General features: G+C 42.7%; 1 protein-coding gene and 1 long non-coding RNA gene across 3 annotated transcripts in view; one reads left to right on the forward strand and one right to left on the reverse strand.

Moving 5' to 3' along the window:
* The window catches only part of EGFR (epidermal growth factor receptor), a 149143-nt gene extending 142984 nt beyond the window's left edge, over positions 1-6159 (reverse strand). For both annotated transcript variants that reach the window (XM_083468766.1, XM_083468765.1), the window contains exon 1: positions 5231-6159. In XM_083468766.1, coding sequence (XP_083324892.1) covers positions 5231-5372 — 142 coding nt within the window. In that variant the 5' untranslated portion in view covers positions 5373-6159. The remainder of the gene's footprint in view (positions 1-5230) is intronic.
* Positions 6044-22695, forward strand: LOC310690205. Its single transcript, XR_014517976.1, has 3 exons — positions 6044-6166; positions 17889-18153; positions 21106-22695. It is a non-coding gene; the product is annotated as an uncharacterized lncRNA (long non-coding RNA).
* Positions 22696-23179: the final 484 nt, after the last annotated feature.

The following is a 23179-nucleotide window of genomic DNA, read 5'->3' on the forward strand; positions in this document are numbered from 1 at the left end:
TGAGATATGCACATTATAAATGTGATAAAGGGTCTTTTTAGTTGTTCTTTCTCTATTCTTTTTTCCCTTTCTCTTTTCTATACAATTGTGTTTGTATTTTCTTATAAATGAATCTGAATTTTACTGTTTAATATGTTTAAAATGGTGTTTTATATTAAATATATATAGAGAGAGCCAAAGCTCTCATTCTTATTGCAGACACTACCAATTCTTAGCAATATGGGCTGCTTCAAACAATGGAAAATAGAAATTTCCAAATTTATCTGGCAGTGGGAAAAACCTAGGATAAAATTTAAAATATTAACAGATATGAAGGCAAGAGTGGTTTTTGCCCTGCTGGACTTAAAACTATACTATGAAGCAACCTGTTTGGCTTAGTTAAAAGATTGTTTATTATGGAAAAATGTTAGACTATTATAAGGCTTTGGTAACAGTTTTAGCTTGCATGCTTACTTATGGTATGAAAAGGTGAAGGTAAATAATTTTTTTCTGAACCACCCAATAAGAAGTCGTCGGTATGTGGTATGGAATAAATATAAAGACCTATTAGAAAAGGGGAAAAACCTGTGACTGTCCCCAATTGAAGCTAGTTCTTGGGGGGAAATTAATATGAGGGAGAAATGGGGCACATATAGAGATTTATTATGTTTTAAGGTGGTGGAATGTAAAATGAAATGTCAAGAAGAGACAAAAGAATGGATATCATATTGGATTCGATATCGTCAAACATATGAATATTTTAAAGAGATTCATTAAAAGGTTTTGGAGGTGGAGGGTCGGACTTTGAAAAGGAATTACCGAGTGGCAACGAGAAATTGATCTACAAGATGTACAAAGTGTTGCCTGAATGGGAAACAAGATGAGTTGGTAAAATCAACAATGATTCACTGGGCTCTTGGCCCAGGGCATAATATGGAAATGGGTAAGTGTGAAAAGTTGTGGAAAACTGATCTTAATTTTACTGCCTGTAGTGGGCTGAAAGAAAACTATATGAAAATGACATATAGATTGTATATATCACCCGTGAAAATGGCTAAAATATGTAAGAATGCTAATAAACAATGTTAGAAATGTAAACAAGCTGATGGTACTTTTATTCATATGTAGTGGTTTTGTAAGAAAGCAAAAGCCTACTGAGAAATGATAAATAATGAATTAAGTAAGATGTTTAAAACGACAATAGGGGGAAAACCAGAAGCTTTTTTGCTAGGTTTGCTCAGGCCAGAGATCCCAAAAATAATGATAAAACTATTTATGTATGCAACAATTGCAGCAAGGATTATATATGTGCAGAAGTGGAAAAGAAACTTCAATACCCACAAGAGAAGAATGGATTAACAAGTTATGCCAAAATGGCAAAACTAACCACTAGACTAAGAGACTCTAATGATGAGGTGTTTGTAGAAGAATGGAAACCCTTTTCACATTACTTAAGAAAATACTTTTATTCTTTTTCAGTATGAGACGGATTTATATCTTGAGCAACAGAAGAAGAATGTGTTATTTTTAGGTTTATATTTTACAGTTTGTGTGATATTAGAAACAAATTGGCAATTCAGAAAGTGGAGATATAACGTCTTATCAAGTGATATGGGAAGTCAGAGAAAAATAAGAATGGTAACATATGATTTTTTTAAAGATGTACTATGTAAAAACTTAATAAAATATATATATTTTATATTAAAAAGACGTACATTTACTTCTGACTTTTACAAGAGTTTGACCTAGTGTTCTTTAAAATATTGATACTGGGAACTAGTGACTTTAAACAGACAATACAAACAAACACCTGAATAACGGGAGAGATAACAGAATCCAGTATAGCATGCATTCTTGTTATTATGGGACATTGTCAGTTAATGTGCCTTTTCCCAGCATATAAGAAAATTTGCCATTCATAAATAATTCACTGGATCAGACCAAAGACTCCTGGTTTTACGGTATTTTGATAGGTTTTGGTGATGTGCTCTATATAGTGGAAACCACCAGTAGTGGAGGAATGGGGTGGTGGAAGGGGCAGGGTACACTGGGCAGCACCTACCTTGGGGACGGCACACTGGACCCCAAAGGGCAGCACCCTCCAGCCCCATGCCTGCTACCCCCCCTCAGCCACCCTGAAAAGAAAGGGCAGGGCTGGCGTCCGCCAGTCACCTCTCCCTCAGCCACCCTTCAGCAGGGACAAGTGGCTCAGCCCCGCATTGCTTTTGCTGCCAGCACACATGCATGCCATGTCCCCCTCAGCTCCGGCAGTGCGCCCCGCCCCACATGCCCCACCCTATAGAACAATGTGCACATGCTGGTGGCCACTTGCCCTGGATGTCACCAGGGCTCCATACGCCACTGGAAGCCACGCATCTTTGATACTCTTATTAAACTCCATTATGCTTTCTAATCTAAAAGACACAAGCACTTACAGCCTTTCCTCGTAGAACTGATGCTTCCAACTCTTATAGCAGAAAATAATAATAATAATAATAATAATAATAATAATAATAATAATAATAATAGTACCCCAGCCACTCTGGGCAGCTTCCAGCATATACAGAAACATAATAAAACACCAAACATTAAAAACCTCCCTATACAGGGCTGCCTTCAGGTGTCTTCTAAAGGTTGTATAGTTACTTAACTCCTTGACATCTGATGGAAGGGTGTTCCAGAGGGTGGGCACCACTACCAAGAAGGCCCTCTGCCTGGTTCCCTGTAATGTCCTTTCTCGCAGTGAGGGAGCTGGCAGAGGCCCTCAGAGCTGGTCCACAGAGTCTGGGCTGAATGACGGTGGCTGAGGTATTCAGGGCCAAAGCCGTTTAGGAGTTTATACCAACACTTTGAATTGTGCCCGGAAATGTACTGGGAGCCGATAAACTTATAGAAGCAGACTTATTGTTATCTACAGCAAATGAATATTAGATCATGCCCCTTATTAGCATTTGCCAATAGAAAGCAGGCACCGTGCTCAGTGGAATGTATTTGGAACCATGATAGCAACATAACACTATTAAGCCAGTTTATCACTTAATCCCCCAGAACTGAAGATGCAACTGCACCAGATTCCTTCACTGTTGACATTTAGATTGTAAGCTCCTAAGGGCGGGGATTTGTCTTTCCCCCTTATGATACCCTGGAAAAATACAATGTGAAATACTTCTAACTATTGCTTTATAAATCTTCAAACAAACTATGGGAACAAGATGAAGTCAAAACAGATACATCCGCTCTTGTCCTTGACAGTATCCCACACTGAGGGTGAAACAAACACAATATGCGTCCCCACCATAACATTAAAAACTGAAGCTGCAGCCCAAATTCAGCTACACTGGTGACCCAAGAAAGTTATTCCTACCACCAGTTTTTTTAAAATTAAAATATGTGTTAGTCCATAGACCATAGCAGAACATGTCTGCAGTTAATAGCATTATATCAAATACGTACATAATGCTAAATGCTTTGTTTTAGTATACATTTTTTGCAGTTTTATTCTACAAGGACCCAACTCAGACTAGCCACAACTACACAAAGGTAGATGGGAGTTTACTGAAAAGAAAAAGGCAGCCCTGCCCCAATTACATCACCACCAACAGGTATCAACTTGCTGTTTGGAGCAGAGAGAAAAACTTCTTGATGTTAAGATTGTGCAATAAGCTCCTCTGAGAGGCGTTTCTCCTTTTCAAAGTTAGTTTTATTGTCCAGCGTCATGAAATGCTTAAACTACTTTTGCTCAGCTCATGTATCAGATTTTTTTAGCTGCTGGTTTTTCCCTCAGGAAAGAGGCAGTAAAAGGGGAAAGAAAGAAGAAAATCTTCATTTCCCCCCTTTTGACAGATTTCCAAAATAAGTAAATTTGCCTGGAAATAAAGCTGGCTCCTTGCTCTAAAAACTTCACAAAAGTGAAGGGAAGAAGAAGAAAGGGGAAACCACTTACAGATCAAAATAACCACCACAAAACTCTCTCCCACCATCCCTGCTGCAGCTTTCAAACTGGTTTTTCAGCAGCAACAGAACACTTTCTTTACAGCTCTTAAACTTAAGCCAAGTGAAGGGAGACGGGGAGAGTGGATGAAACTCCAGGCAAGTTTCTATGAGGTTGACAAGGCTTTCAATCATAGATTGGGAACCACTTACTTACATTAATAACGTCTAACCCTTTTTCTTTTTAGGAAAAGCAGAGTTGAAAAGGCACTGGTCTCAACTATTCCTTCTACTATTCCTTAACTATTCCAGATAGTAAAGAGGTCATTTTAAAAGGTTGGGACAGGGAACCAAGCATACAAACACACTGAACTTGCAAACCTCAAGTCTGGCTGGAATGCTAGTTGCTAGGCTTGGGCATTCCTATGAATCACTGGTGGTTTTCCCCACGTTACAGGAAAAGGATAATGAACTCTGGGCAGGAACCACTTCGCAGGGTATTTGGGTCCTTGTGAAACTGACAAAGTCCACACATAAACAACAGACTTCTCTCCACTATCAATTTGTTCGTCTTGGCCAAGTCTCTTCCTGTAAAACCCCAGAGAATCATGTGGTACCTTAAAAGCAAATAACTTTATTACGACATAACCTTTCAGAAGCTAGGCAGCACTTTAGAATATAAACAAAATAAGAAAAATAACTAGGAAATATTCTGGGACAAGTTCTGTATTGGGGTGGATGTCACCTCAATGGCAGACAAAGTTGGCTCTCGTTCTTAGAAGGTCATTCCAAAGAGGTCACTGGGTATAGTGGGAATGTGTGCCTAACTTGTTCCTGTTGCCTCTGTCCTGTTATTTAAGAAAAGTCTGAAGTCGCCAGCAAGTTACCCAGGAAGCCGGGAAGAAATTGTGGCGCTTGTACCACCTCTAGTTTTCACCTCTATTGAGCTTTCCCTCCAAGACCTAACAACTGATCGCCACCCCAGTCTCAGCTCCCCACAAAAGGATTACTATTAGCAAATATTATTACTACTATCAAACAATTATGGCAAATGTTCTATGACAACCTGGGAGGCATCTGATGCAAAGAGCCAGTCTGGAGTAGGGAGGCCAGGGCCAACCCCAGAACCCAATTCCACAACCCAACCGTGGCATTATCCAAGTCGGGGCCAGCAGTGCGGGAAGATAAATACGAACTCAGAGGGCGGGCAAAATCCGGGGCGCTGACCGCCAAGGAGCATGTGCAAAGCGCCCTCCGGACTAAGCCACGGCCCCTCCGGACTCCGACCCTTCCCCGCCAGCCTCGCCCGCTCCGCGCTCACCTTTCTTCTCGTCGGCGGCGGCGCCGCACAAGCTGCCGGCCAGCAGCCCCACCAGGAGGACGGCGGCGGCGGCCGCGCGCCTGGCCCCGAAGTTTCCTCCGCCGCCGGCGAGCGAAGCCGAGCGAGTCCCGCAGAGCCCCATCTCCCGCCGGTGGCTCCTCAGCGAAGCCTCGCGCGCCGGGCTGCCTCTCCGGCGCCGCCCAGGACCATGCCAGGGGGGCGCCGCCTGCCGCGCTCGCTGCTCTCGGGCGGCCGAGGGAAGGAGGAGCGAGAAGAGGCTCTTGGGCCGCCCGACGGGGCGCTTCTCCCGGCAGCCGGCCCCGCTCCAGGTGCGCGGGAGGCGCTTTGCGCGCGGCGTCGAGGAAGACGCGCCTGCCGGGCTGCCTGCCTGCCTTCTCGGCGCGGAACTCGCCGGCCAAACTTCTCCCCTGCTCCGTCGACGCCGCGTCTCCCTCTGAGGATTCCGGCCAAGCAGGGGAAGGAGGGAGGCGGCTGGGGAGACTCGCGGGAGAGACCACGAAGCGCGGCTGGCGGCGGCCGGGGAGGTTCGCTCCGCGCTGCCTTCAGGTGGAGCTTCGTACCTGCCCAGCGCAGCCAGGCGCCGGTGGGAAGGGCGAGAAATTCCAGTCGGGCGGGCTGAGCTGGGCTGAGCGTCGCGCACGCGCACTTCCCCCGCCGCCGCCGCCGCCGCCGCCGCCTGTGGTCCTCCTTATCTTCGGCGGCGGCTGCTGCGACTGCTGCCCCGCCTCGCCGACCTGCAGCTGCAACTTTCGGAGCCCCGGAGATGGGGGAGAGGAGGAAGCCGCGCCGGGAGCGCCGGAGGCAGCGAGGGGTCCCCAGTCATAGAGCGGGGAGACGAGGGGGCGCCTCCAAGGCAGGCCAGTCCGGCCATCCTACTTGGCGCATTTCGGCCCGCTTCTTTTCAGGCCACCCTAAGTGAGTTTGGCCTAACCATCCTGTCCCCTCCCTCCCTGAACATTCTGGGCATGGTCATCCTGGAAAGCAGAATTTATACTTTTATTATCATCATTATTAAATTTATGTACCACCATCCAAAGATCACAGGGCAGTTATAAGAATAATTCATAATATTACTTACTTACTTATCTGGCCAAGCCTCCCCAGCCACTCTGGGCGGCTTCCAACAAAACATTGAAAACACAATAAAACATCAAACATTTAAAACTTCCCTAAACAGGGCTGCCTTCAGATGTCTTTTAAAGATAGGATAGCTGCTTATTTCCTTCACATCTGAAGGGAGGGTGTTCCACAGGGAGGGCGCCACTACCGAGAAGGCCCTCTGCCTGGTTCCCTGTAACCTCACTTCTTGCAACGAAGGAACCGCCAGAAGGCCCTCGGCGCTGTATCTCAGTGTCCGGGCTGAACGATGAGGGTGGAGACGCTCCTTCAGGTCTACTGGACCGAGGCCATTTAGGGCTTTCAGGGTCAGCACCAACACTTTGAATTGTGCTCAGAAACGTACTGGGAGCCAATGTAGGTTTTCCGAGATCGGTGTTACCTGGTCTCGGCGGCCGCTCCCAGTCACCAGTCTAGATGCTGCATTCTGGGTTAATTGTAGTTTCCAGGTCACCTTCAAAGGTAGCCCCACGTAGAGCGCAGTAGTCCAAGAGGGAGATATCTAGAGCATGCACCACTTTGGCGAGACAGTCCGTGGGCAGATAGGGTCTCAGCTTGCGTACCAGATGGAGCTGGTAGACAGCTGCCCTGGACACAGAATTGACCTGCGCTTCCATGGACAACTGTGAGTCCAAAATGACTCCCAGGCTGCGCACCTGGTCCTTCAGGGGCACAGTTACCCCATTCAGGACCAGGGAGTCCTCCACACCTGCCCGCCCCCTGTCCCCCCAAAACAGTCCTTCTGTCTTGTCAGGCTTCAACCTCAATCTGTTAGCCGCCATCCATCCTCCAACTGCCTCCAGACACTCACGCAGGACCTTCACCACCTTCACTGGTTTTATAATAATAGTAATAAAGGTAAAGGTACCCCTGCCCGTACGGGCCAGTCTTGACAGACTCTAGGGTTGTGCGCCCATCTCACTTAAGAGGCCGGGGGCCAGCGCTGTCCGGAGACACTTCCGGGTCACGTGGCCAGCGTGACAAAGCTGCATCTGGCGAGCCAGCGCAGCACACGGAATGCCATTTACCTTCCCACTATAAAGCGGTCCCTATTTATCTACTTGCACCCGGGGGGGGTGCTTTCGAACTGCTAGGTTGGCAGGCGCTGGGACCGAGCAACGAGAGCGCACCCCACCACGGGGATTCGAACCGTCGACCTTTCGATCGGCAAGCCCTAGGCGCTGAGGCTTTTACCCACAGCGCCACCCACGTCCCAATAATAATAATAATTTATTATTTATACCCGGACCATCTGGCTGGGCTTCCCCAGCCACTCTGGGTGGCTTCCAACAAAATATTAAAATACAATAGTCTGTCAAACATGAAAAGCTTCCCTAAACAGGGCTGCCTTCAGATGTCTTCTAAAAGTCTGGTAGTTGTTTTTCTCTTTGACATCTGGTGGGAGGGCGTTCCACAGGGCGGGCGCCACTACTGAGAAGGCCCTCTGCCTGGTTCCCTGTAACTTGGCTTCTCGCAGTGGAGGAACTGCCCCTACCACTCTCTGGAACCATTAAGTGGAGGGTGCAGACCATCCGAATCAGTCCCACCTCCCTGCAGAGGGGAAGGGTTGCGTAGAAGTCCAGTTGCACCAGGAAGTGATCCAACCATGGCACTTCTTTTGTTTCACTTTTACTTAATGTCAGATCACCCATGTCAGTAGAGGTGAACACCAGGTCCAAGGCATGTCCGCGGCTATGTGTCGGGCCAAACTTATTCAGGGACAGCCCCATGGAGGCCATGCTTTCCACGAAGTTCCAAGCAGTCCCTTGTAAGTTGTGTCGGCATGGATGTTAAAATCCCCTAGGACAACCAAACTAGGTGTCTCCAGAAGAACATCCGCCACACCTGAAGCAGCTCGGGCAGGGAATCCTTGGTGCAGCGGGGAGGCCGGTACACCAAAAGGAATCCTGTACTGCCCCTATTGCCCAACTTCCAGAACATGCACTCAGAAAACGGGGGCTTCCCAATAGGATGCCTGATGCAAACTAATGACTTCCTAAAAATCACTGTAAACCCCCTCCCTGCCCATGTGACCTGGGTTGCTGTGCGTAAGAGAAATCTGGTGGACAAGCGGCAGCAAGAACAGGCCCATCCGTTTCATCCAACCAAGTCTCTGTTACACATGCCAGGTCAAGTCCTCCATCCACAATCAGGTCGTGGATGGCAGTGGTCTTACCAGTCATTGACCTGGCATTGCACAGCAGCACCTTCAGGTCAAATTACAGTACTTTGCCATCTCTTTAAAGAAAATTTCTGAATAAAATTCTGGAATAGTAAACAATCTGATTAAAAAGCAAGGCAGTGGTGGAGTGAGCACCTGTGGTAGTGCTTTTAAGTATCCCTATAGCATATTAACAATCAGTCTGATTTAGGGAGGAAAGCCTTTTTGTTGCAGCTGCTGCTATTACACAATTGGAAGTTAAAAACCATTGCCCATCTACTATAAATCACTTGGAGATCTTTCAGTAGATCATGTTATGCCTTCTGATCCTCCTTTGTGTAGAGTAACACAGTCACTTAAAGGTAACCTTTCTCTTTTTTTATAATATATTTATTAAAGGTTTTAAACAGTATAACACCAAACACATACAACACCATCACCAAAAGTAAAGAAGAAGAAAAAAATACACACAAGACATAAGAAATACACCATAGTTAAGTTTCACAAACCAAATTTCCATAACCTTCTTTTTAGACTTCCTCACATCTCCCTTTCCTGTGTTCCCATTTATAAAGTTATATTCAGCAGTGCTTCACCTTCTCTCAAATCTTATTTTTGTACCTTTCAAATATTATGTCTCCAGTTTTAAACTTTGTATCATATATTCAGATATTTAAGTTTGGCATAATATTAATCAAATTTCATCCTTGTTCTTATAGTTCAAATTATTTTCATTTTTCTTTCTACTACATTACTAATGCCAGATTATTTTCTATCCTGCATCATTTTAACATTCATACAATTTACAATACTTTTGCAAATAATCTTTAATTTTTTTCCAGTCCTCTTCCACTGTCTCTTCTCCCCAGTCTCGGATTCTGCCAGTTATTTCTGCCAATTCCATATAGTCTATCAGTTGCATCTGCCATTCTTCCAGGGTGGGCAAATCTTGAGTCTTCCAGTAAAGGTAACCTTTCTCACCCTTCCTGTGCCACTCTGTATCTCTCTCTCTCTCTCTCTCTCTCTCTCTCTCTCTCTCTTTCTTTCTAGCATCCCAGTCTCCTCCCCACTGTCTTCCTCCCTCTCGCTTACACACACATACTCAACACAAACGCAAGATGCATTTGTAGAAAAGGAAGCAATTCACAGAGGAGTGGTCCAGAGCAAGAGTGGGCTAGTCTGACAGATTGCATGAAATTAGACCAAAATTTATGTGCAGCACATAGGCCAAAGCCTCCTCACTACTGGTGTAAAGGAATGCATTTTTCCCCAGGGGAATCCATCCCCAGGGGAATCCATCACAATTTTAAAAACATCTATCAAGTCATACCACAACTCCCCCCCCCCAAGTAAAAACCCAGCAAAGGAAAGAAGCTGTAACAACCACAGACGGCAAACACATGCACATATACTTCCTGAGTTAAATTCAGTGTTAATTCAACATTTGATTCTAGATGCTGAAAGAAACAAAACAGGTTTATGCTGCCTGGTCTCAAGAACTTGCTCTGAATAAAAAGGCCTATGTACTGCTGGTATTACATTTCATATTATGAGTATTTCCGCAAATGTGCACCTTTGGCGCATAGTCACTCATAGAAATTGGAACAGGAGCAGAGAGGAGTTGCTTTCAGATGCCCAATCCTCTTGGAAACCCATCGGGAAGAGGATCAGGTCCAACTGAGCTTCACGCCTACTCTCTCCTTGTGAGTATAACATGAGAAGGGGAACATGTTGTGGGGTCTGTCTCCTTCCCAGTGCCTCATTTGGAAATGGGATGGGGGTGGAGGCTACAACTGCAGCTTTATCAGTGCCTCAGATATTGGGGAAGCTCCATTCTGCTTGCTTTGTGACAAGCTGTGGGAGACAATTCTAGGCAGAGGTTTCTTGTATCTCTTGTGTTGTCTACCACAATCTTACTCTTCACAAATGTCATGCAATTTCCCTCAGTGCAAAGACTGTGTCAGGAAGCAGGCAAAAGGATATTTTCTTTTTAAAAGGAAAATTTATTAGAAAACAACAGACAGGGAGCAGCCTAGTTTTGCCAGTTTAGCAATAGCTGTAGTTCCTGTTCTTGTATCTACACAGCGGCTGCAAAGTGTGTTCTGGAAGCTCTTCTTCAATCACAATGCATTTTCCTGCTCATCGTCTGCTCAAATGGGGGAAAGGTCTGTTTGCGAAGAGAAGCCCATGCATGCTCTCTCTTAAACAGAAGGGGCAGGGAGTGGAAATCTTCGCTGCTATTTCGAGGGTAAATTCCCCCATACCTCAATTTTTTAATCAATAGTTTTATTGCAAACTTTGAAGAAGTGTAGAAATGCAAGCGTAACACTCTTTTCATCCATGTATTTGACCTGGAAGTGTTGTGTTAGTTTGCTTTAAATGTGGACCCTACAAAATCTACCATCACTATGATTCTATGATCGCTCTTCAAATACTGTGTACAATTCTGGCTATCACACCTGAAAAATGATTTTGTAGATGTGGAAATGATGCAGTAATGATCAGGGAACTGGAGCAAGTAGTCTACAAGGAAGGGTTGCAATGCTTGATGATTTTCGTTAAGGAAAGTGATGCGTAGAGAGGGATGGGGACACATGATAGAGGTGTATACAATTATACATATGTGGGGGTGGGAGAGTGGAGAGAGAGAGAGAGAGAGAGAGAGAGAGAGAGAATGCTTTTCCACATGTCTTACCGGAACCTGGAGTCATCCAGGGGGTTGGACTGGATGACCCTTGGTGTCCCTTCTAAATCTACAATTCTATAATTTTGTGACGCTGGATGGTGGAAGACTCAGGAAAGGCAAAAGGAAGTACTTCCTCATACAGCACCAAGGTAAACTGGGGGATTTACTACCACAACTTTCATGGCTTTATAGCATCTGTTAACGCATTTAGTTAGAGCATGGTGTTGATAAAATGCCAAGGTTGTGGGTCTGATTCCCATATGGGCCACCTGTATATTCCTGCATTGAAGAGGGTTCAAGCCTTTTATTCAGCCAGGAACTTGCCAGAACTCATTTCTAGCATCTCAGCTCAGCACCATTGCAATTTTAAAAGGAAGGTGTTCATGGTGAATTCCAGCACCTCTTTTTCTAGAAAAGTAGCATTCGTTGGACTAGATTCATTCCAACTCTGATTTATAATAATGAGTCATAATAGCTCTATGCAGTTTCCAAGATCATAAGCAGTGTCCCTGAATACAAGTTGCAGGGAAACAATAGCAGGCATCTGATTGGCTATTGTGGGAAGCAATATGCAGGGTGAGAAAGGCCTTTGGTCTGATCCAGCAGGGCTCGTATACAGTGGATATGCACGCTATGTAAATCCTGCATGGAACAGATTGCTTCTGAAAATCTATTCAAAGTCAGAAAAATTGCAACAACTTGGGTGTTGTTTTTTTAAAAAAGGACAGGATGACAATGTAGAAAACACTGGAATGCAGTAGTTTGTCTCTCTGATAAATGAGTGAATTGCTCTTCTCAATTCCAGACTAAACAGCTGGTGTGGAAACAACCCTTAAAGGGGAATTCTTATGCCTGTTCATGGAAATGGTACAAACAAGTTATTAACATTATCCACAGGGCCTTGATGCTTCTTGCTCAGTGTCTTCTGAGGAGGCATGGAACACCCCCACCTCCCACCACCTCAGTTGCAGCAGTGTGGCAGACACACTGCTGTTAGTAATGTAATGACCAAACATTGCTGATGCAGTTAATGATTACCTAGCTTTGCAATCATTACATCATTGTAGGTTGTTAGTTTTACTGGTTTTTAGTTCAATGAAACTTGAGGAATCACAAGTAAAGTTTCACCAAGGTCTTTACCTGCAGTTGCATTCTGCCCCAGTTCTTCGTGCATCAAAAAAGGCTGTTGTTTACTTTTACCTGGCTGAATGAATGTATTTGTCAAGAACAAAAGTCATAACAAAGCATCATAAACTAAATACATAGCAATCAGTGCATCATAAAAGGCAGACGAGAACATGTTTCAATCCACATTTATTGATGTGCATTTTCTTAGCACAGGTAAAAGAAGCAGCAAAATCAAAAACATTCGTGTCCTTATTGTAGAGGCAAAAATCCAGCCTTTTGGAGTTCCCTTGTTAATTATGCTGCTTGAAAGGGGAGAGAACTCCTTGGTTATACAGTGGTGCCCCGCAAGACGAAATTAATTCGTTCCGCAATTTTTGTTGTTTAGCGAATTTTTCGTCTTGCGAAGCACGAAATCCCATAGGAATGCATTGAAAATCAATTAATGCGTTCCTATGGTCAAAAAAAGTCCAAACAAAGCCAAATTTGGTACAACAACAGTTTATTAACTGCTCTTTAAAGTCACACATACTGTAAAGAGCAGTTCAAAAATTTAAGGGAAAATAAATTAACTTTATAAACAAAACATGTCTTTGTTTTTAGTCAAAGAAAAAAAAGTCGCGAGACGTTTTCGTCTTGCGAAGCAAGCCCATAGGGGAAATTCGTCTTGCGAGGCAAATCGCGAACGGAAAAACCTTTCGTCTAGCGAGTTTTTTGTCTTGCGAGGCATTCGTCTTGCGGGGCACCACTGTATCTTCTTCCAAAGCAGTAGCCATGTTGCAGCAAAACCAATAGAGTCCTGTGCAGCAACTTAAAGTCTAACAACGTTATAGATGCATAATTTGGGGATGCAAATTCAAATGCAATTATATCTCTCCACTGAGAATATTGAGCTGGTATAGGAAGGTCTTGATTTTGGTCATTAACATAGTTAAAGAAAGGGGTCCACATTTCTTGGAAGGTGTCACTATTTGTTATGCCTTTAATTGCCCTCCTGCGTCTGGTGAGACACTCAGATATTGCTATATCCCATATATTATTTTCTTATATGTTCAGGGGGGTTATGTTCTGGTTCTTCCATTGCTGAGCTATTGATAATCATGCTGCAGTCAGTAAGAACTCTACTAGTTGGCTGTGGTGCAGGGTGAAGCCTAAGTCTAGGTCCAAAGATAGGACTAAGACAGATTTAGAGAAAAGGGATTGGCCTGTAATTGCAGATATAATGGAGAATACACTATTCCAAAAGTTCTTAATATGAGGACAGTCCCACCAAACATGAATAAATTAGCCAAGCTTTCCACAGCCCTTCCAACATAAAGGGGAAAGGGAGGGATTAATTTTTGCCACCCTAACTGGCATCCAGTGCCATCAGAGAACGACCTTGAGCAAGGCCTCCTGTAAGCGAGCAGAGATGGGTTTGAGTGGGATAGTGGTCTTCAACTGGGTGACCTAAGTCTGATTCCCATACAGTTTGAAGGCCTCTAGCATCCCCCACTTCGTGATCTAAAATTTGGGAAACAGCCCCCTTCAGGTCATCCTGCTTCATAAGGATTCATACAAAGCAGGTATGCTAGGCTGTCTCCCCTGCACTCCAAAGAGGGTGCAAAAGAATGAGCCTGGGCTACCTGAAACCAGGTAATATGAGTGCCTCTTAATTTTCCTTGCAGTTCCTCTTTGGAAATTGCTGTCCCTCTGGTCACGGATTGTAGAAATGCCTGTGTCCTTCAGATCCTTGAACTGTTAATATTTATCTGTGTGTCTGAAAGCTGAATGATCCAGGATCAGTGGTTCAGGGTCTGGGGCCAGTGTTTTGCTCCATGTTCTCCACACATAAGTACTGATCTACAGCAGTAAATGGATTGTCTATTTTCCTTTACCGCCTTCAAGGACAAAGGTAAGAAAGGGCAGGCTCCCATTAAGGTGTGGAAGAGACCATCTTGAGTTGAACCCCAGGGCTCCCCCTGAGCAATGGGATCAAGGATTTAATTTGAAAAGCAGCATAGTCTTTTTAAAAAATATTATTATTATTATTTTCATTAATAAAATATAAAATATAACAACATTACAATAATCAATCAAATGCATTTGCTCCCCTGAGCTTGTGACTTCCCTCCCTCCCTTCAACTGGTTTCCGGCTTCCTCATAAATTGTACACGCCTTTCTATTGTCAGTTTCTGTCCTTTGATACGTATCAAATCCTTCTATGGTCAGATATTATTATTACACTGTGCTGCAGGATTTATGTCAGTCCTGCTAGTGTCTTCAACTTTTTACAATAGCCTCTTAAATGCTCAGTAAATTTACTCCTATCTCTCTGGAATTTCTGGTCGCCTTGGTTCTGGATCCTCACAGTCAATTTGGCCAACTCCGCATATTCAATCATCTTCATCTGCCACTCCTCAACCATTGGTAATTCTTGTAATTTACATCTTTGGGCTAACAAAATGCCACATTGGTGGCATACATAAATAATATTTGGTCTACTTTAGTAATCTCTTCTCCCATCAACCTGAGCAAGAATGCTATATTTTAACATCTTTTTTAAAAAAAAATAATATTTATTACTTTTCCAACAGTTTAAACAATACAAAAACAAACAAACAATACAAAACAAAAACACTACAAAACACTAACACATTAGACTAACAAAACAGAACAAAAAACACATCAAACAACATCAAACAATTTTGATATCTTATATTTCATTCACTTATTTCAACGACCTCCTCACACCTCCCTTTTTGTGTTCCACTTCTGTTAATTTTTTCAGCAATTCCTTTCCATCTTTCTCTGTTTTCTATCCTATAATTATCTTAACACATTCTAACCTTATTTTTTCCTTTAATACTCTATTAATCTATTTATACTTAGTTCCTTATAACATTTCTACTAAAGCCATATAACTCCATTCCAACATTTTTCTAACATTCATTAATTTTACAGTATTTCTGTAAATAGTCTTTAAACTTTTTCCAGTCTTCTTCCACGACTCTTCTCCCTGGTCTCGGATTCTGCCAGTCATTTCCACCAATTCCATGTAGTCCATCAACTTCATCTGCCATTCTTCCCGGGTGGGTAAATCTTGTGTCTTCCAATACTTCGCAATAAGTATTCTTGCTGCTGTTGTTGCATACATAAAAAAGTTCTATCCTTCTTTAGCACCATTTGGCCGACCATGCCCAGAAGAAAGGCCTCTGGTTTCTTCAGAAAGATATATTTGAATATCTTTTTCATTTCGTTATAAATCATCTCCCAGAATGTCTTAATCCTTGGGCATGTCCACCAAAGGTGAAAGAATGTACCTTCAGTCTCATTACATTTCCAACATTTATTGTCGGGCAAATGGTAGATTTTTGCAAGCTTGACTGGTGTCATGTACCACCTATAAATCATTTTCATTAAATTTTCTCTTAGGGCATTACATGCCGTGAATTTCATACCTGTGGTCCATAACTGTTCCCAGTCAGTCATCAATATGTTATGTCCAACATCTTGTGCCCATTTAATCATAGCTGATTTCACCATTTCATCCTGAGTGTTCCATTTCAACAGCAAGTTATACATTCTTGACAAATTCTTAATTTTTGGATCTAACAATTCTGTTTCCAATTTAGATTTTTCCACCTGGAAACCAATTTTTTTGTCCAAATTGTATGCCTCCATTATTTGATAATAATGGAGCCAATCTCGCACTTTGTTTCTCAATTTTTGAAAGCTCTGCAATTTTATTCTGTCTCCATCTTGTTCCAGAATTTCCCAATATTTCGGCCATTTGGCCTTCATATTGAGTTTTTTCTGTGCCTTCGCTTCCATTGGTGACAACCATCTTGGGGTTTTCTTTTCTAACAAATCCTTATATCTTATCCAAACATTAAACAATGCTTTTCTAACAATATGATTTTTAAACGCTTTATGTGCTTTTACCTTATCATACCACAAATATGCATGCCAGCCAAATGCATTATTGAAACCTTCTAAATCCAACACGTCCGTGTTTTCGAGAAGCAGCCATTCTCTCAGCCAGCAAAAAGCAGCTGATTCATAATAAAGTTTAAGGTCTGGCAGGGCAAATCCACCTCTTTCTTTGGCATCAGTTAATATCTTAAATTTTATTCGAGGCTTCTTGCCCTGCCAAACAAATCTGGAAATATCTTTCTGCCACTTCTTGAAACAATCCATCTTATCCAAAATTTGCAATGTTTGAAATGCTATATTTTAACATCTTTTTAAATGTTGTTAGGCATTCCCATTCCTCCTTTTGTTCTATGTAGAGAGTTTTGTTGCTTCTCCTAGATTTGTTACCTCCTGACACAAATGCATTGAGTTTGTCTTGCCATCTCTTTAGCTGAAAGGATAGGCAAAACTTGAAGGAGAAAAAAAGAACTTAGGTAACACTGACATTTTGACCACGGCTGTTCGCTCAAGCCAGCTAAGACTGAGCGGCTTCTGTTTCCTAAGTTCTTGTTGAATGCCTTTATGCAGCCCCTATATGTTGTCTTGTGTCTGTGGTGTTGAGGTACTTAAATCCTCCATGCACTATGAGATACGCATATAGTCTACATCAACAACGGAGAGGAAATCAATGAAGAAACAGCTATAAGTAATATTGTATGTCTAGTAATTGCCTTCTAAAGTGACAGATCATTTTATGACAGAGCACTTCCTTTTCCTACTATCAAAGCTAATGTTTTATCACTTTTAAAATGGCATTGTTTCTATTTCTTATGCATGGTACCCACAGACAATTTAACATGTTTTGTTTATATTTGGGTGCCTTACATTTTTTTTATAGGGATAAAAATAAATACATCTGCTTTGCTGCATCATGGACTTTCTCTGTAAACTTAAAATTCCTTCATTGTTGGTTTGAGACTGTCTTGGAATATTTGATTGCTCTCCTATGCTTTCCAGTATATTTTCTCATCAGTTTCCTTATCACAAAAGGTCAGGAGGGGGGAGCAAGTTTGTTGCACAAGAGCACTGAATCAGCATTAATTGTGTGACCTGCATTTGCCAGGATGTGATTGGATCTCACCCCAAATTAGTGACTGTCTGGAAGCATTCTCAATTTCTCACACAGAATTTTTTAATGCAGTTTAAAAGGATTTGCTACTCACAGTCTGACCATTTGTTCCATATACTGTACCTTTAGTAAACAGGCTTTACATGTTTTTATTCTTTTTCAAAAACTTTTTTGACCTGAGTAACAAAAGAACAATGGATGAGAAGCAAAACCTTTCTGAAACCAATTTCAATTCTCTTTAAACCTGTTTTCTGTCTTTTTATTCCACTCCTATAAGGAGTCAATTAAAATGACTGATTTAGAATTTGCATTATGTGTGCCAACAGTGGCTACAACGAGCAAAGCCTGGAAAAGATAAATCATCCCAAAGATTTATGACTGACTAGTTCCTTAGAATTTGAGTTAACGTTAAATGTTAACTTGCTATGTTCATTTAAGGGAGTGTGGACAATGTCGGCTCCATGTGTGCTTCTGCATAGATCTCCTGAGCCAGCCACATTCTCTTTGCTTCCTTTTTCCTACACAGGGGAGAGAGACACACGGCTGCATGAAGCACTCAGAAAGATCACAGGGGGAATCAGAAAGGTTTCCTTCTGATCATCCAGTTTGAGGGTACGCAATGAGGAGCCAGCAGTGTTCTTACCCACTTCATTTACAGCCTCTCAGACCTCCATACTGAACTTTTAAACTTTGCTTCCGGTGAAGAGGCTCTAAATGTTTTGGACTCTGCCTGGGATGGGGAGATACAGTAGGACCGCCACCCTGTTCAAAGCAGCACACTCAGTGAAGGGGTAGGATGTTTGTTTTTCAGTCATTAGGTGGGAATAGGAATTATTGCAACACACAGCCTCCTAGAGTGATATTGGCCAGAATGACAACTATTCAGAATGGTTCTGGCAGTTTAAGTATTGAGCAATAGTTGAGAGAGCAGATGGCTGGAGCCTGAGAAGGCAAAAGAAAAAGATCCCACCCCCACCCCACAACACCAGTTGGGTGCTAATATGCTTGGGACAATCTCATTCAATTGGAGTGATGAGATGTGGGCTCTTTCCACAGAAGTCACACAGTCATATGTAGCATTTATAGAGTGCTTCTGAGCACTTTATTATCCCCAACCACCTTGTCAAGGGGAGGGGTCATGTATTATTTCCCCTCTTTTGTGGCGTGGGTCTGAGGTTCAGAGAGAACTGTGTGCCTACACCAGATGTGTTCACAGCTGAGGTGGCATTTGATCCAGGACTTCCCTGCTCACATTTCACACCATTAACTGTTCTGCTCAGCTCTATTCAAACCAATAGTCTGCCCCATTGCTCATGGTATGTCCAGTTATTTGTCTGTCTGAGATTCTCACTTTGTGTGCTTGAGCAGCTAGAACGGGGGCCAAATTATGTTACATTAGGAGGATGTTTAAACACTTGCTTAGGATTGGGCATGTCTCCTTATTAACAAAAAGTAGTTGCAGGGCACCTTAATCTGGACCAGGACTGCTGTATGATGAGAGAAGAATTAACTCCTTCTTTTTGTGCCATTTTCCTGCTGAAAAATCTCCCAGTTAAGAAAGCAACGTGCCCAGTCCTGAGCATGTGATTTAAAACTCTTGAGCAATGTAATGAACAGTTTGGTCCTGACTGGAAGAATATGTTCCTTTCTAGCATTTGAGTTCCTGTGTGTACTCACTGAAATGGCCTGAGCAGGGTGGACCTGTTTGGAAACTGTTGATCAAATGAATTTTCCCAAATAGGCAAATTTGACCAAGACCGAGAGGCCATTTTGGTGGGATCACTTACTTTTCTTTTTTTATTGTTATTTCAAAGCAGTTTCAGAGTCCCCAAATAAAACAGAAAATTGTGCCAGTGTGTGTGCATTTATATTTTGAATCTGCACCATGTCCCCAGTTTAAATATCCTCCTCCCAAAAAGGTGATATTTAACCTTTAAGGGGATGCATATGGCCACCTTATAAGTTCAAAAACTGAATTTAATATTTTTAAACTAGATATATTTTAAATTAGTTATGCCTTATGCTGAACCTACTCTGTGCCTGCCCAAAGAAGTCAGATAATGTTGAAAATGATTTATGAGTGTGAGCTGTTGTTTTGTTGATTGTGCATAGTTGAAATGATACCAGAACAAAAATTACCAAAACAAACATAAATGAAAACCAAATCATTTTTGTGTTTCAATAAAATTAGTGTATACTGAGTGGCTAATATATAACAGCCGCACAATCCTGAAATCTGTGAATTAAAATCTCCACTGTAATCTACAGAAATGGAAAAGACCTCTTTTGAGAGAATCAATAGTTCATTTTCTTCAGGAATGCAACAAAATACGTTGTGACTGAATCCAGTTGAAAACCGTGGGTCCTGGGTTAATCATAACTACATTTATTTTGATTGGGGCTATAATGGCAAGCTGTTGCATTTGTAAGGGCACAATTAGTTCTTCTTAAAGTGTATATAGCAACTATATAGCAACTGGAAATAATGATATTTCCAAATGTCAGATACGAAATGGGAAGACTAAGAGTAGATCCAGGAAATGATTTTATCACACCTTACTGCTGAGCAGAATAAATAGAGATATCCTGGTCTACCAAGTGGCTAATTGCACATCACAGTAAGCTACCATTTGGTAAATGGCAATCTGAATCCATTCTAAAGAGTGACTAACCATGTAATCTCCAAGCTATAAATACTGTCCAAGAGATGCTTCCAATCATCCAATAGATTTCATCTCCTTGTTACACCTAAACATGCTGGTTTAAAGTGATTTTATTTGCAATATTCATTATTATTCCAAGGGGAAGCATTTCATTTCAACAGCAGTCTTCTTTCTAGGATAGATATGTAACTAGACTGGATGACATTCTTAATTCTTCTCTGTTGCAAGTCTAAGACAATTATCCATAGAAATTGTTGTCCTTCCATAAGGAAAATGCAATTTGTCTTCCACAATAAAACACCTCCAAAATGTACAGTGAAAGGGAGCAGCACTGCATGGACATAACTCTTTCTTTAGTCTGCTCAGGCCAATCATAACAGATTTATTAGGGTCTTCAGCAGCACAGGTCAAGGATTCATGGAATTGTTGCAAAACTAGGGGCACGGGGTCTCTAGAGTGACGCACACAAGGCTATCGTGCAGTTCATCAAGGCTTTTGAAGCCTCTTGTTAGCAAACAATATTTGTTCTTTGGTGGACTTACACAGCACACACATTGAAATATGAAGCCAGCAGAACCTCATCTGTCTCAACCTGGTGCCACAAAAATGATCCAACCTGAGAAAAAGAACAACCCAGCTGTGTCTCAAGCTGGCAATGTGCACCCAGCCAGCTTTAGCTAGATAGCTTTAATTTAAATGGATTTTAAAGGTAGACAAATTATATGAAAGTAGTTATTATTATATAGTTACACACACAGAGTTGAAATTGAAATTATTTTTGGAAGCCAAACGTCCAACAGGGCTTCCGGGGCTTCCAATTGGCTGCAGGAGCTTCCTGCAGCCAATCAGAAGCCTCACTTTTGTTTCCGAACATTTTGGAAGTCAAACGGACTTCCAGAACGTATTCCATTTGACTTCCAAGGTACGACTGTATTATCATTGGCCACTGTAGAACCTTCCAGAACTACTTCAATCAAGTCTTGGTGGTATTTGAGGTATGCTTGGGATCATTGCCCTGTTGGAAGGTCCAATGACTCCAGTCTTCAGCTTTCTCACAGATGGTGTGATGTTTCTTCCTAGGCTTTTCCGATTCTTCAATGAATCCTGCCTGCCTTCCTCATGCTGCAAGTTTCTAGTACCAGAGGATGCAAAGCAGCCCCAGAGCATCACCGGGCCACCACCATGCTTCACTGTAGGTGAAGTGTTCTCTTCAGCATATGCTTCATTCTTCTTCCTGCAGACATAGTGCTGATCCATGAGACCAAAAAATTCCAATTTTGTATCATTGCTCCACAGAACAGAATCCCAAACTTCTGTGGCTTATTTATTTGAGCATATTAGAGCCAACTTTTCTTGTACTTTGGGGTCAGTACATCTTGGAGTTCTTGCATGGAAACCTTCTGCATTTAGTATGCACCTTACTGTGCTCACTGAAACCTCAGTGTCTGCTGCCACCAAGTCTTGCTGCAGCTCTTTTGGAGCCACTTGAGGGGTTTTCCCAGCCTGTCTTCTCTGAAATCAGGTTTCTGCCTCAAGTGTCAGGCTGCTGCCAGCAACTCCCCTGGCTGGTTGCCCTGGAACGTACAAAGACAAGGAATGTTCTTACCATCCACAGTATTTACAGAGAGAGGCTTCTTGGATAATGGCATTGTCCCAAGTGAATCTCCACCCCTGTTTCTCCCACTTCCTCATTTGTCATCCTTTCTACGGGTGCTGACAAGTGCCCTCTGTCTTTGAGGTCTTTGATCTCCCACTTTCAAGGCTTGCCGGAATTTGGCGGGGGGACTGGAGTGCTTTCTGAAGACACTATGTCCGTCAGCTGTCGCCACCCTGGTGCTTCCTCTTCCTCCTCCTCTCCCATTATTTCCCAACTTTTCCCTTCATCTGCCTCTGAGCTGTGACCTCCCTCAACCCAAACCCCTGCTGTAATTCTAAACTGTCTTCCTCTTCTCTGGAAGGGTCAGGTTGGGGAGGTGGTCTCTACCATTCCTCCTCTGCCCAGTCCCTGACATGCAGATAGCTTCCTTTTTCTGCCCCATTCAGGTAGTGTAATCACTGTTCTTTTAACTTTGTACTTGTGAACTATGCTTCCAACAGTGTCTCTAGGAACATCCAGTGCCTTCACTATCTTCTTGTATCCTGCTCCTTGTTTGTGAAGGGCAATGATCTCTTTTCTTACCTTCTTAGACCATTTTCTTGACGTAGCCATATTTCTAACATGCAGCCAAATTTGACACTCAGCAAACCCCTAGTCAGTTCAGGTATTTCATGTGTTCCAGCTCAAGCACACCTGGTGCAACTAATGAAGCCCTTGATTACTTGCACCAGGTGTTCTTGAGACAACACCTGTTGTATTTGTGCTGTTGTGAGGGATTCTATTCAGGGGGTTGGATAATAGACCGGAGAAGCCAGTATAAGTTGCATTGTCAGCTGAATTTGGGTGAAACCACTTGAAATATTGAGGTATTTCAATTGATTTTGCTTGATTTGCTCATTGTAAACAGCTGAGACCTGTGGGTAAAGGGACCCCTGACCATTAGGTTCAGTCATCACCAACTCTGGGGTTGCGGCGCTCATCTCGCTTTACTGGCCAAGGGAGCCGGCGTACAGCTTCTGGGTCATGTGGCCAACATGACTAAGCCGCTTCTGGCGAACCAGAGCAGCGCATGGAAACGCTGTTTACCTTCCCGCCAGAGCAGTACCTATTTATCTACTTGCACTTTGATGTGCTTTCGAACTGCTAGGTTGGCAGGTGTCAGTGTTTGTAAAAAGCAAAAAAAAAAGAAGGAAAGGGTTCTGACCTCCCTTTATCTTCTCAGTCTCCTTGTTGAAACAAAAAGAGTCCACGGGAATATCCTTGCAGAGTTTTATTAAAAGTCTTTGTGCAAAACACGACTGAATACACACCAGCACCAACCAACCCAAACACCAGCCAACAGCCCAAACTAACATTTCTCACTATATATATACAACCTGCTGCAAGCCGCTGAGTCATGCTGACCCAGCTTTATTCGCATTAAAGAAACAGCGGCCATTTTAGCCGTGACACCCCTTCTGTTTCTTAAATGCAAAAAACCCCAACAGAAACAATACATTACAACAATACAACAATACATTATATACATAAACCCAGTTTTGTCATCAGTTCATTATG

This window comes from Podarcis liolepis (assembly GCF_965112155.1).
Source record: "Podarcis liolepis genome assembly, chromosome: 12".
Classification (NCBI taxonomy): Eukaryota; Metazoa; Chordata; class Lepidosauria; order Squamata; family Lacertidae; genus Podarcis; species Podarcis liolepis.